The sequence below is a fragment of the Ostrea edulis genome, chromosome 5 (genome assembly GCF_947568905.1).
Source record: "Ostrea edulis chromosome 5, xbOstEdul1.1, whole genome shotgun sequence".
NCBI lineage: Eukaryota > Metazoa > Mollusca > Bivalvia > Ostreida > Ostreidae > Ostrea > Ostrea edulis.
Genome location: NC_079168.1, coordinates 66,190,307 through 66,208,105, shown reverse-complemented (window position 1 = coordinate 66,208,105; position 17,799 = coordinate 66,190,307). Strand labels below are relative to the sequence as shown.

The window sequence follows — 17,799 nt, the reverse complement described above, 5'->3', positions numbered from 1 at the left end:
CCTGTAGAAATATTTTTATTGATTTCCCCTTACCTTATCAGTTTGTTCCTGTATGAAGGTGTCTCTTCTATCGTATTCTTATCTTTAATTTTGAGGATGAATCACCTAAAATGCCAGCTTTGACACTATTTACAATGTAAAACACGATTTACAGTGTTTCCCAAGATTACAGTCATGTTTCGAAATATGCTAGACGAACAGTGATTTAATGTCACATAGTATTTTCAATAACATCCTAAAAAGTTTACGTTGACTTTGAAGATTTTTGAAAGTTTTTTCCCCTATTGTATAGTCCTTCGTGTAACTTAATAAACCCAAATATAGTCCCGGTAGTCATGGCTCTAAGAAATTTAAATCTTCAACTTATGAGAATGCTTGCATGTTTATTTCAAATTGAAATGAAAATTTTTAAGTATTTTTCTAAGGTATTCATGTGTCCGATTGAACCTCCAAAGTGACCCATCCTGACCACTAGGGTCATGTGACCTCCCCCTCCCCCCGCCCTGGTCAAAATGGTAGTCGTTTGAACAAAGAATCCTTACAAGGATGTTTGCATATCTGGGTTGTTTTTTTTTTGGGGGGGGGGGGGGTTTGTGTTCTTTTGGAGAAGATGAGTTTAAAATATTTTCCCATATGTATATTCCTAGGTAAAAATAAACCTTAAAACGACCCACCCAAGTGCGGGCTTATGATTCAAAAGAAACCATCTAATGATGCTACAATATGTAATTCGGTGGATTGCAGTCCTGTGGTTCTTGAGAAGATTTTCCTTAATATATCCCTATCTAAATCTTTAAACTTAAAAAAATTAATTAGAACCTCCGATTAAGGTACCACTGTATCATCAAAAGGCCATGGTATGAATCTTCATTATATACGGAAACTATACAAATTGGGACTTTCTGATCACGTAGTACTTATGAAAATTGAAACCACCAATCATTTTCCTCATTTATTTTCCCTTGGAAAAGGCATGACTCTTAATTTAGATAAAACTGAATCCCTTTAACCGAGAATACTTTGTGCTAAGTTAGGTTGAAAATAATCACGTGCTTCTGGAGAAGAAGATGAGAAAAGTTAAACAACAACTGGTACGAACCGGTCGCTGTGGCTCCGTTGTTAGATTGTTCCTTTTGGAGGTCGTAAGTTACACACACCCCCCCCCCGTACTCGTCCAACCAAAGACCTAATGTTCAATAGATAAAATTCAATTTATATTTCCTTAATAACAAATAACTTAGAGATTTATTCACTGCCCCCTACGTCCACTGAAAGTTGTACCCCCTAGTGGCACACACTGACATTGAGGATTTTACCGTTTATTTGACGTGAAATTTCGGAAATCATGGAAGTATTTTCTACAGAGTTATGCGTAGAAACCAAGTGTATTAGTGATGTTATGTGGAGTGGCAGCATAATTGAAAATTTCACCAAAATATCGATCAAATTTGCACCCTTACGTGTGGTTGCCGAATATTGTTGAAGTGTTCACCTATTTCTAACACGAACTGCAAGGTTTGAAACGAGTAAAAGTAAGCGGGGACATCACTGTGTTCCGTCGTATGTTAATATGAGACTAGTTTTATCTCTATAGCTGTAACCAAGCTAAATATGTCAACTTATCTAGTAAAACACGCTTCGAATTCCGTACCCCCTAAGGTCACTATTCCGCACCCCCAAATGTGGGGTTGTACACGGTGATTAAGCCAGGAAAGTACAATTTACACGAAAGTTTTCTGACATAGTGCAGATTCAAGTTTGTAAAAAAAACAACAACATGGCCCCCGGGGGTAGGATGGGGCCACAATAGGGGATCAAAGTTTTACATACAAATATATAGGAAAATCTTTAAAAATCTTCTCAAGAACCACTTGGTACAGAAAGTACAAATTTACATGACAGCTTTCTGATATAGTGTAGATTCAAGTTTGTTAAAATCATGATCCCCGGGGATAGGATGGGGCCAAAATAAGGGATCAAAGTTTTACATACAAATATATTGGGAGAAATCATTAAAAATCTTCTTCTCCAGAACCACTGGGCCAGGAAAGTACAAATTTACATGAAAGCTTCCTGACATAGTGCAAATTTAAATTAGTTAAAATCATTGCCTCCGGGGGTAGGGTGGAGCCACAATAGGGGATCAAAGTTTTACATACAATATAAAGAGAAAATTAAAAAAAAAAATAATTTCTCAAGAACCATTGGGCCAGAGAAGTTTACATTTACTTGACAGCTTCATGTCATAGTGCACATTCAAGTTTGTAAAAATGATAGCATCCGGGGGAAGGTTTCGGCCACAATAGAGATCAAAGTTTAACATGCGAATATATTGGGAAAATCTTTAGATATGGGTCAAGGTGACTCAGGTGAGCAATGTGGGCCATGGGCCTCTTGTTGTTTGTATCAAACGTCCCTATATTCTGAGGTTCCGTGTTCTTAGAGCCACAAAGTTCTACATACCGAGGTTCCGTGCCATGAGAGCCACGCACAGTTCTATATTCCGAGGTTCCGTGCCATGAGAGCCACGCACAGTTCTATATTCCGAGGTTCCGTGCCATGAGAACCATACACAGTTCTACATTCCGAGGTTCCGTGCCATGAGAGCCATACACAGTTCTACATTCATGGCTCTTCACGATCAATTCTTTCAAATGATACATCGTGCCAAATAATGACACACCAAAAACAAACTTTGATTACGAAGCTCACTTGACTTTATAGTGAATTTTAAAAACAACGAACATGAACTAGAGAACACTGGTAACATGAGAGCACACTGGTAACATGAACTAGAGAATACTGGTAACATAAACTAGAGAACATTGGTAACATAAACTAGAGAACACTAGTAACATGAGAGAACACTGGTAACATGAACTAGAAAATACTGGTAACATGAGATCACACTGGTAACATGAACTAGAGAACACTGGTAACATGAACTAGAGAACACTGGTAACATGAACTAGAGAACACTGGTAACATGAGAGAACACTGGTAACATGAGAGAATACTGGTAACATGAACTAGAGAACACTGGTAACATGAACTAGAGAACACTGGTAACATGAACTAGAGAACACTGGTAACATGAACTAGAGAATACTGGTAACATGAGAGCACACTGGTAACATGAACTAGAGCACACTGATAACATGAGAGAACACTGGTAACATGAACTAGAGCACACTGGTAACATGAGAGCACACTGGTAACATGAACTAGAGAACACTGGTAACATGAACTAGAGAACACTGGTAACATGAACTAGAGCACACTGGTAACATGAGAGCACACTGGTAACATGAACTAGAGCACACTGGTAACATGAGAGCACACTGGTAACATGAACTAGAGCACACTGGTAACATGAGAGCACACTGGTAACATGAACTAGAGAACACTGGTAACATGAACTAGAGAACACTGGTAACATGAGAGAACACTGGTAACATGAACTAGAGAACACTGGTAACATGAACTAGAGAACACTGGTAACATGAACTAGAGAACACTAGTAACATGAACTAGAGAACACTGGTTACTAACGAGTAGATGTTGTGGAGTCAGTTTCTCAAGATTATACAGTCGAACACATTCATGAGTAAGATAACTTGATGTAACATGACTGGTAATGATACTAGTATGTTAATTTTCATCTTGCACATGTACAATTTACACGACATATAGACCGATAGAGGAACTTAAAGCAATAAATCAATGTTTCTTTTCCTATGATGTTAAACAAGATAATATATTTCTTTCAGAGCAAAAATAATTCACCAATCCATTCTACATATTGAATCATATTTATTTTTTAATGAATCGCATACATGTACAATAAAGCTTGTCTTTATTATGATAATCAAAGTTCGCCATACGTCACTCCCAGGGGAAGTCTGGCTCCACATCCATATAGAGATGACGGTACCAGACGGGAAAGATGAACATGAAGAATAGTACGATACACGCCAGACCACTAATGATACCGATTGTCCCTGCCACCATGCCGACAGTGGTGTACAACTTATATCGAACGGAGTCGCCGTGCTTCTTAGCCCTGTCTGCCTAGAATTGAAATATAGAATTTAAAAAACCAGGTAATGTTTACAGAGTGCACGTTAATTTAGTATGTTACGAACATTTTTCTTTCTACTGTTTAAAGCATAATAAAGGAAAACGAGTTAGTATGTATATACCGGAACTTATAGTCACACGTGTGAGTGAGAAACGCTTATAAGAAATAGATCGGGTTCGGTGAGATGGGAACAATTGAGTGCGCAGAATCCAGATATTTGCGGGAAATTATTTTTTGCATTGATTTTCCATTTCCATTATACATGTATGAACATTTAGAAAAAAAGAACAACTTTATGTTTGTGTGACAGTCATTCATTATATAATATGCATATAGTGCATTCACATATGCACGCCTGCATTATTATTATTTCATATTTTTAATCAAATATCAATTTGCTATATAGTGTATTGAATGATATAATCCATCAATTAATCTGCAATTCAGTATCTGATGGAGCCTAAAACTTAGTTCTCTCCTGAGGTACCATTTCCATTGAGCGAATATGAAAGATTCCTAATTATGTCTTGGTCAAGTCTTTTAATTTCATTGGTGTTTTAGTTTTGTGTCTTGTGTTTTTATTGGTTTTGGGATTTTTCCCTACAAGAGTTCTTTGTTTGAGATTTGAAGTAGTTTGACATTACATAGACCTGATAGTCCTACCTGAGACTGATTTTTCCTCTCAATCGGTAAGTTACTACGTTTATACCAATGTTGATATATTTCTAATATATATCTAAAAATGGAAACTCTTTTAATTTTGCATCAAGATTAATTTCCTGTGCATTTCAGCTTGAATAAAAGTATAGTGAGAGAGAGGGGGGGTTACTTATTCTAACTATAAATTGTAAATAGATCAAGTATTTTCATTATGTGTCTCACTATGATGTGTTCTAAATATTAGCCATGGTTTGAACTGTGGACTTTTGTCTGTCACGTGAACAGTTCACCATTGTATATATTGGCCTATACCTATTAATGTTTGAGGTTTTTTTAAGTTTCAGTATATCTCATATCAAAGTAATAAGATAGGAGTAAATATTGGGAGATGCATTTGTGTATTTGATATTGCATATATAGCACATTTTGTAAACAGTTATCTCCCTTGAAGTATGTAAATATTGCTAACATTAATTACATATCAATTAGTAAGTAATAGTAAATATTGTATTTTATGACTTATACATTTGATTGATTGTTGTTATACAATTGTTACAGGGTTTAACAATTATTTGAATATATATTCTGCCGAATAAACCCCTTGTCTACGACCCGCAACAGGAGTTGTTTTTTTTCCTATCAAACCTGTAAGCACCACCCACACTAGTGTAACTATCTATGTGAGCGGATCATAGGATCTGATTTTAAGATTGAAGCAACACCGTTTTACATTTGATTGCCTTTTCTGTTACAGAAAGACAGCAACGCTAGTTTTTCGATCACTTTAAAAGATGAGGTTGTTGTGCTTGTTTGAACAATATGACATGTACAGATGCACAAGTTTTTGTTTTAGATGCGCATATTCTCATATTATTGATATATTGTTGAAATATACCCTGGCAAAATCTATAAAAGGACTTCACATAATGGATCTACGTCTACATTTCCTTTTCCTGTAATTCGACCATGATTACTACTTTTCCTGATCTGATGTACAGAGAGGCAAACTGTTTCTAAATATAATTGAGTACCTGATAAGCCATGACGTACGCGACGAGGCCGGGGATCCAGCCGGAGACCCAGAAGGACAGACAGGATAGACAGTAGAGGAGGTTAGACTGACTCTCCTTCTCTCTCTCCATAACGATCGGCAACATCGCCTACAATACAACCTTTATTATAGCAAAAATATCGCCTACACTACAATGTATAAATATCGCCTACAGTATGACTTGTATAAATATCGCCTACAGTATGACTTGTATATATATCGCCTACAATACGACTTGTATAAATATCGCATACAATACGACCTGTATAAATATCGCCTACAATACGACCTTTATTATAGCAAAAATATCGCCTACACTACAATGTATAAATATCGCCTACAGTATGACTTGTATAAATATCGCCTACAGTATGACTTGTATATATATCGCCTACAATACGACTTGTATAAATATCGCCTACAATACGACCTGTATAAATATCGCCTACAATACGACCTGTAAAATATCGCATACAATACGACCTGTATAAATATCGCCTACAATACAACTTGTATAAATATCGCCTACAATACAACTTGTATAAATATCGCCTACAATACAACTTGTATAAATATCGCCTGCAATACGACCTGTATAGATGTCGCCTGCAATACGACCTGTATACATATCGCCTACAAACGACCTGTATAGATATCGCCTACAAACGACCTGTATAGATATCGCCTACAAACGACCTGTATAGATGTCGCCTGCAATACGACCTGTATAGATATCGCCTGCAATATGACCTGTATACATATCGCCTACAAACGACCTGTATAGATATCGCCTACAATACGACTTACCAATTAGATATATGCAATACGACTTAACAAATATTCATAATATATACATTTTTCCACTACACTATACAGTTATAGACAGTTTTAGGTCAGTATGTTTAAGGGTAGCTAAAGCATCGTATTGACAGAGAAAAATTGTTTTACTATTTGATTGAAAAATTAAAACATTCAAACTGTTAGTGCTTACAAAGCGATACCTGGTCGGCCATCTTTGTTAAAAACTAGAGTGCAAGACCCAGTTTAAAGTTATTAGAGACGCGAGTTTTCATCGGACTACCAAAATAATAACCAATCGTATGAATTTGAGAATTTCCAATTTATTTTTGGGTCAATGTTGAAAAGAATCAAATGTTATATTCACCTCAGAGGCCTGTGGATGTGAATATAACATTCTATTCTAGTTTATTGGATCTCAGCCAATCCGAAAGATCGTAATACATATATATCATATGAAAAGTGTAAATGTTATTTTATTACATTGATATCGGCAACGATACATGTATTAATTGTATAATGCAGAGATATCGCCTACAATACGATTTGTATAAATATCTTACAATGTTACACTTGTTCCTAATCTGTCATCCATATCCAACAATGTTACACTTGTCCCTAATCAGTAATCCATATGCAACAATGATACACTTGTTCCTAATCTGTCATCTATATCTTACAATGTTACACTTGTCCCTAATCTGTCATCTATATCTTACAATGTTACACTTGTTCCTAATCTGTCACCCATATCTTAAAACGTTATAATTATTCCTAATCTGTCATCCATATCTTACAATGTTACACTTGTCCCTAATCAGTAATCCATATCCAACAATGTTACACTTGTTCCTAATCTGTCACCCATATCTTACAATGTTACACTTGTCCCTAATCTGTCATCCATATCTTACAATGTTACACTTGTCCCTAATCTGTCATCCATATCTTACAATGTTACACTTGTTCTTAATCTGTCACCCATATTTTACAATGTTACACTTGTTCCTAATCTGTCATCCATATCCAACAATGTTACACTTCTCCCTAATCAGTAATCCATATCCAACAATGATGCACTTGTTCCTAATCTGTCATCCATATCTTAAAATGTTATAATTATTCCTAATCTGTCATCCATATCTTACAATGTTACACTTGTTCCTAATTAGTCATCCACATCTTACAATGTTACACTTGTCCCTAATCAGTAATCCATATCTAACAATGTTACACTTGTTCCTAATCTGTCACCCATATCTTAAAATGTTATAATTATTCCTAATCTATCATCCATATCTTACAATGTTAAACTTTTTCCTAATCAGTCATCCATATCTTACAATGTTACACTTGTCCCTAATCAGTAATCCATATCCAACAATGTTACACTTGTTCCTAATCTGTCATCCATATCTTACAATGTTACACTTGTTCCTAATCAGTAATCCATATCCAACAATGCTACACTTGTTCCTAATCTGTCATCTATATCTTACAATGTTACACTTGTTCTTATTCTGTCATCCATATCTTACAATGTTACACTTGTTTCTAATCTGTCATCCATATCTTACAATGTTACACTTGTTCCTAATCTGTCATCCATATCTTACAATGTTACACTTGTTCCTAATCTGTCATCCATATCTTACAATGTTACACTTGTTCCTAATCTGTCATCCATATCTTACAATGTTACACTTGTTCCTAATCTGTCATCCATATCTTACAATGTTACACTTGTTCCTAATCTGTCATCCATATCTTACAATGTTACACTTGTCCCTAATCTGTCATCTATATCTTACAATGTTACACTTGTTCTTATTCTGTCATCCATATCTTACAATGTTACACTTGTTTCTAATCTGTCATCCATATCTTACAATGTTACACTTGTTCCTAATCTGTCATCCATATCTTACAATGTTACACTTGTTCCTAATCTGTCATCCATATCTTACAATGTTACACTTGTTCCTAATCTGTCATCCATATCTTACAATGTTACACTTGTTCTTAATCTGTCACCCATATTTTACAATGTTACACTTGTTCCTAATCTGTCATCCATATCCAACAATGTTACACTTCTCCCTAATCAGTAATCCATATCCAACAATGATGCACTTGTTCCTAATCTGTCATCCATATCTTAAAATGTTATAATTATTCCTAATCTGTCATCCATATCTTACAATGTTACACTTGTTCCTAATTAGTCATCCACATCTTACAATGTTACACTTGTCCCTAATCAGTAATCCATATCCAACAATGTTACACTTGTTCCTAATCTGTCACCCATATCTTAAAATGTTATAATTATTCCTAATCTGTCATCCATATCTTACAATGTTAAACTTTTTCCTAATCAGTCATCCATATCTTACAATGTTACACTTGTCCCTAATCAGTAATCCATATCCAACAATGTTACACTTGTTCCTAATCTGTCATCCATATCTTACAATGTTACACTTGTTCCTAATCATTCATCCATATCTTACAATGTTGCACTTGTTCCTAATCAGTCATCTATATCTTACAATGTTACACTTGTCCCTAATCTGTCATCTATATCTTACAATGTTACACTTGTTCTTAATCTGTCATCCATATCTTACAATGTTACACTTGTTCCTAATCTGTCATCCATATCTTACAATGTTACACTTGTTCCTAATCTGTCATCCATATCTTACAATGTTACACTTGTTCCTAATCTGTCATCTATATCTTACAATGTTACACTTGTTCTTAATCTGTCATCTATATCTTACAATGTTACACTTGTTCTTAATCTGTCATCTATATCTCACAATGTTACACTTGTTCTTAATCTGTCATCTATATCTTACAATGTTACACTTGTTCTTAATCTGTCATCCATATCTTACAATGTTACACTTGTTCCTAATCTGTCATCCATATCTTACAATGTTACACTTGTTCCTAATCTGTCATCCATATCTTACAATGTTACACTTGTTCTTAATCTGTCATCCATATCTTACAATGTTACACTTGTTTCTAATCTGTCATCCATATCTTACAATGTTACACTTGTTTCTAATCTGTTATCCATATCTTACAATGTTACACTTGTTTCTAATCAATCATCCATACTTTACAATTTTATAATTTTTCCTAATCAGGCATCCATATCTTACAATGTTACAATTGTTTCTAATCTGTAATCCATATCTTACTATGTTACAATTGTTCCTAATCAGTCATCCATATCCTACAATGTTAAAATTGTTCCTAATCAGTCATCCATATCCTACAATGTTAAAATTGTTCCTATTAAGTCCTCCATATCTTACAATGTTATAATTGTTTCTAATCAGGCATCCATATACTACAATGTTAAAATTGTTCCTATTAAGTCATCCATATCCTACAATGTTAAAATTGTTCCTAAACAGTCATCCATATCCTACAATGTTACAATTGTTCCTATTAAGTCCTCCATATCTTACAATGTTATAATTGTTTCTAATCAGTCATCCATATCCTACAATGTTACAATTGTTCCTATTAAGTCCTCCATATCTTACAATGTTACAATTGTTTCTAATCTGTCATCCATATCTTACTATGTTGCAATTGTTCCTAATCAGTCATCCATATCCTACAATGTTACAATTGTTCCTATTAGGTCCTCCATATCTTACAATGTTATAATTGTTTCTAATCAGTCATCCATATCCTACAATGTTAAAATTGTTCCTATTAAGTCCTCCATATCGTACAATGTTAAAATTGTTCCTAATCAGTCATCCATATCCTACAATGTTAAAATTGTTCCTATTAAGTCCTCCATATCTTACAATATTATAATTGTTTCTAATCAGTCATCCATATCCTACAATGTTAAAATTGTTCCTATTAAGTCCTCCATATCCTACAATGTTAAAATTGTTCCTAATCAGTCATCCATATCCTACAATTTTAAAATTGTTCCTATTAAGTCCTCCATATCTTACAATGTTATAATTGTTTCTAATCAGTCATCCGTATCTTACAATGTTATAATTGTTTCTAATCAGTCATCCGTATCTTACAAGGTTACAACTACACCACTACTATACTCTGTACCTCTCGATCTTTTGAACCCAGCAGCATGCCTTCCTCTTCTTTGCTTCGTTTGTGCCTCAAAAAGAGAATTTTAAAGCATCATTGTACTATGCCTATAAATGTATATCTTTTCTCTGAACATAAGCTCTGAATGGAATGCTCAATTACTATAAATATTCTAGCGTTAAGCAACAGGCTCCATGACCATCAACTGAGAACAGACTTCCAACAAATTGAACCAATGCATATTATATTGAAATTTATTAGTCAATCAATTTCTAACAAGCCAAGTTATAAACAAACTCTCATTTTTCTCAGTTCGTTGCCTGGACTTAGGAAATGATCCAATTAAAAAAAATATACAATAGGAAGAATAACTGATAATTAGATTGTTGGTCTTATTGTACAGTGTATTGCCTCCCTCTCCCCACATGTCGCAGTCAGTGAAGCATGGTAGTTGGAATACATGTAAATGCAAACGGCTAACAAGTGCTTGTTCTTAATAAAAATGCGATATAATCTTTTTTCTATTTTGTCATGGTTATAAACATTGGGAGCCATTTCCATATGATTTACCACTTATTATCCGCAAGATCAGCCAATACGAAATAATACACGATCTGAAATGTGACGGCCAAAATGAACGTACATTGTAGTGCATCGTCTGCTTTATTGACACATTATATCCATAATCTAACAAGGAACATGAAATCAGAGAAAATGAAAAAACAGGGGAAATATTAATATTCTCAGTAGCGAAATAGGTTGATTCATTCATTGATTACATTAATCACAGGGTGTAAATAACAAACTTGAAATTTTCACAAAATGAAAGTATCTCCTGAACTTGCATATCCTCTGTTTGGTTAGATGAAGGATGGAAGTTTATCAATAAACAGGAAATATATAAATGATAGATATAATGAAATGCCGATGACTCTTATTTTCTGAATTAAACACTAGCTGTCATGTGTATATGATCGGACATTGATAGAGCGCACTCTATATGCTTAAGCATAATGCTTCATCTTTATTCCTAAAAATGCATGCACGTTTGTACATTAAATTCATAGGTATTTACCATATATTTCACCACTTATGTTCAATCTGATATCAATTTGTTGCAGTAGATGTAGTTCGATTGCATTCAACTATTTTCTTGCCACTGGACCCCATCAAACTAAAGTACAATTGAGGCAAGTAGCATCGGTTTTGCAACAATCAGGCATGTAGTATTGCTTTTGTAACAATCAAGCACGTATCATCGTTTTTATGTGTTTAGGGTGGGAGGGGGCAAGAGGAGAAGTTATTTTCATGCGTGTTGCTCTAATTCTTGACAAACAAATAAAACACAAATTAAAATTCGATAAAATGAATAAAGGAACATATCTATTTACTATTTTGCTCAAACTTCCAAATCTTATATTGTGGGTTGGGGAGGGGGTTCGTATACAAAGAAAGGAAACAGTCACCCAATGTGTCTTACTTTGCATGTAAAAATAGCTAACTTTACTTGCAACAATAACGTAATATGAACGTTTTCAAAAATGTGGGGAGGGAGAGGAAGGCCCGATTCTACGTACCTGCAACTGATGGCTTCTTGTCTAAATATCTATAACCACCATATTTTGATTTAAACTTGGATCTTATGATATGAAAATTTTACTTGAAAAGTGAAGTGATTTAAAGTGTAGCTGCAGATCTGTAGCTCTCTGGGCCTGTCCCAATATTTTCTCGGAGAGCTACAGATCTGCAACTATTCAGTGTACCTAACATGCACTTAACATATTGATTATTATCCACTTCCCTCCAAATCTTTATTATTATCCTTCAGAGTAATACAGTCAATTTCATTGGTCGAGGACTGGTCACGTGGAGGGAGACAATTCGTGATGTCTCCCTCACGTGCAGGGTGACAACTGTGTTGTTTCCCTTTAGAAGATAACTTCTAATGGCACAAGCAGAAAGCCCTATTAAATATAATTGAAAATATGCGGGATCGTTAATCATAAACTTCAGCGTCAACATTAACGGTCGCAAATAACAATCGAGAAGAAATATATTTCCATTCTAATGCAATTTTGCATTTCACTTCATGTTTACGTTTTTGTCTAGAAATACGTTGCGAAATGTTTACGCTTGACGTTACGTTTTTGCGGCATTCTACTGTGACTTCACAATTGAAAGCTTTCTCAAGGTAATTCCCCATACCACATCTTAATATTGACTTCTTAGGCCGCGTATACTGTGACGTCACTGTAGAATGACGAAAAAACATAACGTCAAACGTAAACAACTTTCAAAACAAGAACGTAAACATCAAGTTCATTACTTTACACAATAATTTGAACAGAGTCTCCCTACTTTTTAATGATCTTTTGATCATTTTATGTTTAAAATAAAATCCATACTTTTATATTAATGCTCTTAATATCAATATCTTCAAACTTTTAACTGCGAACTACTTCTTTAGTGTCATTTGCCTGCGTGATAATCGCGGACTCACAATATACAAATCTGTATATTGTGTTGCGTCACATAGGAGAGGTATATTCGTAGGTGACGTAATGAGGCCTCGACGGGGAGTTTGCGTTACGATATGCGGTGAAGTATGAAGCGCGAGCTCGAGGACTTACGTACTAAGGCTACTATGGAGCTTACTAAATCCATAGTCTACGTCACATGAACACTGACATGACGTCACAATAGATGAAAAAATAAAATTATGTCGCCAGATCTAGTTGGAACAAAATTATGTAGATCAGAATGAGTTGTACATTTTAACGCTCATTCAGAGAATGCTAACCTATGCTCAAGTTACAAATTTTGGGAAATTCGAATATTTTAATAATTTTTATTTTCTGGTAGTTTTTAACAATACGACACAGCCATGCGATGCGAGTCTTAACGACATGAAACTATCGCGTACATTCCGAGACGTTTTAATCAAAACATCAGTAAAGATCATGTTCAGCCAGAAAAAGAAAATTACATTACAACACCCATGATCTATACTGTATGAACAAGAGCACAAACGTACGACACCTAGACATAGAGATAGGTCCTACACATATGTGATAAATCTGTCAGCGTCTGATCTAAATTGAACACCCTGAAATCATTAGACACAACGGAGATATGCACATACATGTTCATGTATATGCACATTTATTATGGATTCGGAGGGCCCCAAAAGCGATTTTTGTCGTGTAAATAAATATTTAAAGAATTGCGAGGGGAGGGAGGGGGATACAATGTCATTATTATATACTTTCAATTTCATCTCTTCTTTTTTCTTTAAAAGTTTGCGGGCATATATCATACGATATATGCCCGGAAACATTCCGGCCCGCAAACATTACGTCACAATCAAATTTCTACGCCGTTAATTTTCAAATTTTTCGTGTTTTTCATCTTTTACTCAGTTAAACCGATAAAGTTATTGTTAAAAATAAAATTATTGTTAGTTTCTAAATGAAATTGAAAGTATATAATAAACAGGTTATAGACTTTGTATGGGAAATATGACGACCTCGTTTTTTGTCACGAACGGACCTCGCAAGCTCGGTCCGTCTACGCGCCAAAAAACTCGGTCGTCATATTTTCCCATACAAAGTCTATAACCTATAAGTATAGCTTTAGATTATGCATATATTCTATTTAGATCTTGACGACATCGATCGTATTCTTTCAGGTTTAAATAAATTATAAGGAAAACATAACAAAAATATATGACTATCAGTACATGCAGCACACAAAAATTTGCATTTTGTTGAATAGGAGATTCGATATTTCTACCCGTCATTAACTATCAGAAATCACACAAAAGAAATGGCCTACAATAGATACAATGAAAATTGGCAACACGATTTAACATCATAATCTGTAATATATGCAGAAATCTCACGGGAATTACTAAACGACTGTGTGTCACAACGCAATGTGTATGGAGAGTTTACGACTTCGCGATGTATATAACTATAAGCATTTTCTCTCCCGAGCGTTATCTTGTATAAAACCGGCTTGTTTGTATTATTGCAATTCGTACAATGTATGTTGTTTTTTAATTCTAAATTTTTGCTATTTGCTTTCAAACAATCAGTCCTAATACGGTCTACAAAATTCACCAAAATGCCATCGGGTTCGTTGAATGTGTTATAATTATAGGTTATAGACTTTGTATGGGAAAATATGACGACCGAGTTTTTTGTCGCGTAGACGGACCGAGCTTGCGAGGTCCGTTCGCGACAAAAAACGAGGTCGTCATATTTCCCATACAAAGTCTATAACCTTTTTATTATATACTTTCAATTTCATTTAGAAACTAACAATAATTTTATTTTTAACAATAACTTTATCGGTTTAACTGAGTAAAAGATGAAAAACACGAAAAATTTGAAAATTAACGGCGTAGAAATTTGATTGTGACGTAATGTTTGCGGGCCGGAATGTTTCCGGGCATATATCGTGTGATATATGCCCGCAAACTTTTAAAGAAAAAAGAAGAGATGAAATTGAAAGTATATAATAACGTTCGTGAATAACGTTTCTAACGTTATTTGACGTGGTATGGGGAATTACCTTAACGTTCTCAAACCTCAATGTTTGGCTTTCGTTAACATATATTATATTATATCTAATAAATGTATGACATTGAGTGTAAACAAAATAATATATGTAGTTTAGGGTAACATTGATTTCACCCCTCGAAAACTATTGAAAAGTTATCAGAATTTTCTGCAGAGAAAGTTATTACGAATCTGTTAACGTTTTAAATAATAAAAAAAGATACATGGTACAAGTCAATAATTGTGTGATAGTTTTTTTTAACGTTCAGATTCTTCAGGATAATAAAACTATTATGGACTGCTTAGCAGGGAGACATCACAAATTATCAGGTCTGAGTAGGGTTATCACCCTCGGGCGCACAGGCACCCTCAGGTGATAAACCTACTAAAACCTGATAATTTGTGATGTCTCCCTGCTAAACAGTCCATAATTGTATATTATATTATGTTTAACGACTTGGAAAGAATTTGAGAAAATGTTTAAAGGATCATAATTGTTTTGGTCCTACTATGGGTTTCCGATTTCACTGAAACACTAGAGAAAAACTTGAAAGATTCGAAATGCAAATAGTACTGGTGTAATTTCTCATTGTACATGTATGTATCTGACAATTTCTTCCCGATATTTCATAATTTAGAATTAAGAACTACTTGGTGTCTGAAACATTTTATTGATCAACTTGGCATTGAAATATATTATATATAAACAGTATATGATAAACTATAGATTATGTGACAAAGAGTTCAGGTAGTTATCAAAAAATTCACAAATGACTAGATCTCCATATTATATGTACACCTTTCTCAGGATGTTTACAAAGTTTATCAACATTTCAGAAATCCTAAAGAGTAAAAAAAGAAATATCAAAAATATTTTTTTCTATATGAAAACTATCGATGTTATGCGAGTAGAAAAATTCCATCAGAGTACAAACATATTATGAAATACACATATCTTGTCACCAACTGTAAAAGACTTCATAAACTCACTTACCGACAGTGTCAGTTAAATCGACATTTCTATATCACCTGAAGTGTGGCAACGAATCTAAAAATAAACGTTGTACCCTTGATTCAATGTCACCTTGAAGAAATCAACCAACCATAAATGAAATGTATAGTTATTGTGAAAACGAAATGTTATGAAAGAAAGTTATAATATATCCAACTCATCCGAAGAACATCAGAGACAATGTACAGCGCTTTTCAGAGCTGGGGTGGAATAGACGAGAGTTATATCCCTCTACAGTATAACAGTTTAATAAAGTCAATTTATGATTATTTTCCTTATAATAAACAGACAAAAAGTTTTGATCTCATAAATAGAAATAAACATTGAGTTAAATTAATTAATTAAACAGGAATAGAATAGCATAATGTTGAGATCGTTAATCAACAATAAGTGAATTTTTCTCAGCTCTATCTTTATCATTAAGAGTTCTATTTAATAATTGTAGTATTTGCTGTAAACTACCAAACCAGGGCCGTAAATTAACCTTCAATTTGGAGGAGGCAGGAAATTAGGCGGGGGTCTGGGGCCCAGGCCCCCAGACGCTGAGCACATTTTGTGCACACTGAACACGTTTCGTGCAAAATCCTTGATTCTAGGGCCTTCTAAGATGTTACTTGACTAACTCATTCTAAAAGAAAGATTTGGAATGCTTTTTAAGGGAGGTATCATGTTCTTAGTTATTGGAAACAACATAAATTCTAATGAACTTTAAATTGAATTTTTTTTTGGCTCAAAAGTTGGAGGAGGCAGCTGCCTCCTCCGCCTCCATGTAATTTACGGCCCTGCAAACTGTACCGATTAATGAAGAAACCGTGTTATGTGTATTCAGCTTAAAGTATGCAACCCAGTCTTATCGGCCTCACAGCGGGTGTGAGTGGTCAACAGTAGATTCTCACTTCTCCTGGGCTGATCCCACCTCTAGTGGACCTATATGTCACTTTAAACTATTTAACATATTCAGTGATGGCTGCGCATATAGTCATTTGGATGTATATTTCTATCATAGATAATTGAGTTATGTAACTTTCCTTAAGTATTTTTGTCTGATGTTATAAGAATTATAGATAAATTTTGCAGTTTGTCTTGGGAAATTGCAAAAAATTTTAGTAAACGCAGAGTCATCCATTTGATTTAAATTTACATTAAGTCCAATTTCATTATATAGAGTTTTTCTTTGTTCTTTATAAAAGGGACACACTAGTAGAAAGTGTTTTTCAGACTCAATTTGATTTAGGTCACACATAGAACATATTTTATCTTCGACTGTCGACCCGTTTCGATCCGTAAGGGCAGGATTCCACATCTTAACATGGCCATAGTTGATCTTATTGGTTTTGGAATATTCAATGTTACGTATTTTTCTACGCTGTAGCATGATTTCAAAATGGTGTAAGTTCAGAGTTTTGGAACATGATGTAAGTCATTCAACCAATCGGTTTCCATATTTAAACGTATTTTCTCCTCTGCATGCTGTGAATTACTTTTAATTGATTACAAAATATGTATAACACTGTAAATTTCATTTTATTATATTATAACCCAA

At 34.4% G+C, this 17,799-nt stretch overlaps 1 protein-coding gene across 1 annotated transcript; it reads right to left on the bottom strand.

The window, feature by feature from the left end:
- Positions 1 to 3,793: 3,793 nt before the first annotated feature.
- On the bottom strand, positions 3,794 to 16,501 carry LOC125649833 (uncharacterized). Its single transcript, XM_048877655.2, has 4 exons — positions 16,239 to 16,501; positions 10,698 to 10,752; positions 5,773 to 5,901; positions 3,794 to 4,071 (listed from the first exon to the last, which is right to left on the bottom strand). Exons 2-4 carry the CDS (start codon positions 10,722 to 10,724, stop codon positions 3,886 to 3,888), a joined length of 342 nt encoding a protein of 113 aa, XP_048733612.1. The 5' UTR covers positions 10,725 to 10,752; positions 16,239 to 16,501; the 3' UTR covers positions 3,794 to 3,885.
- Between the last annotated feature and the right edge of the window lie 1,298 nt (positions 16,502 to 17,799).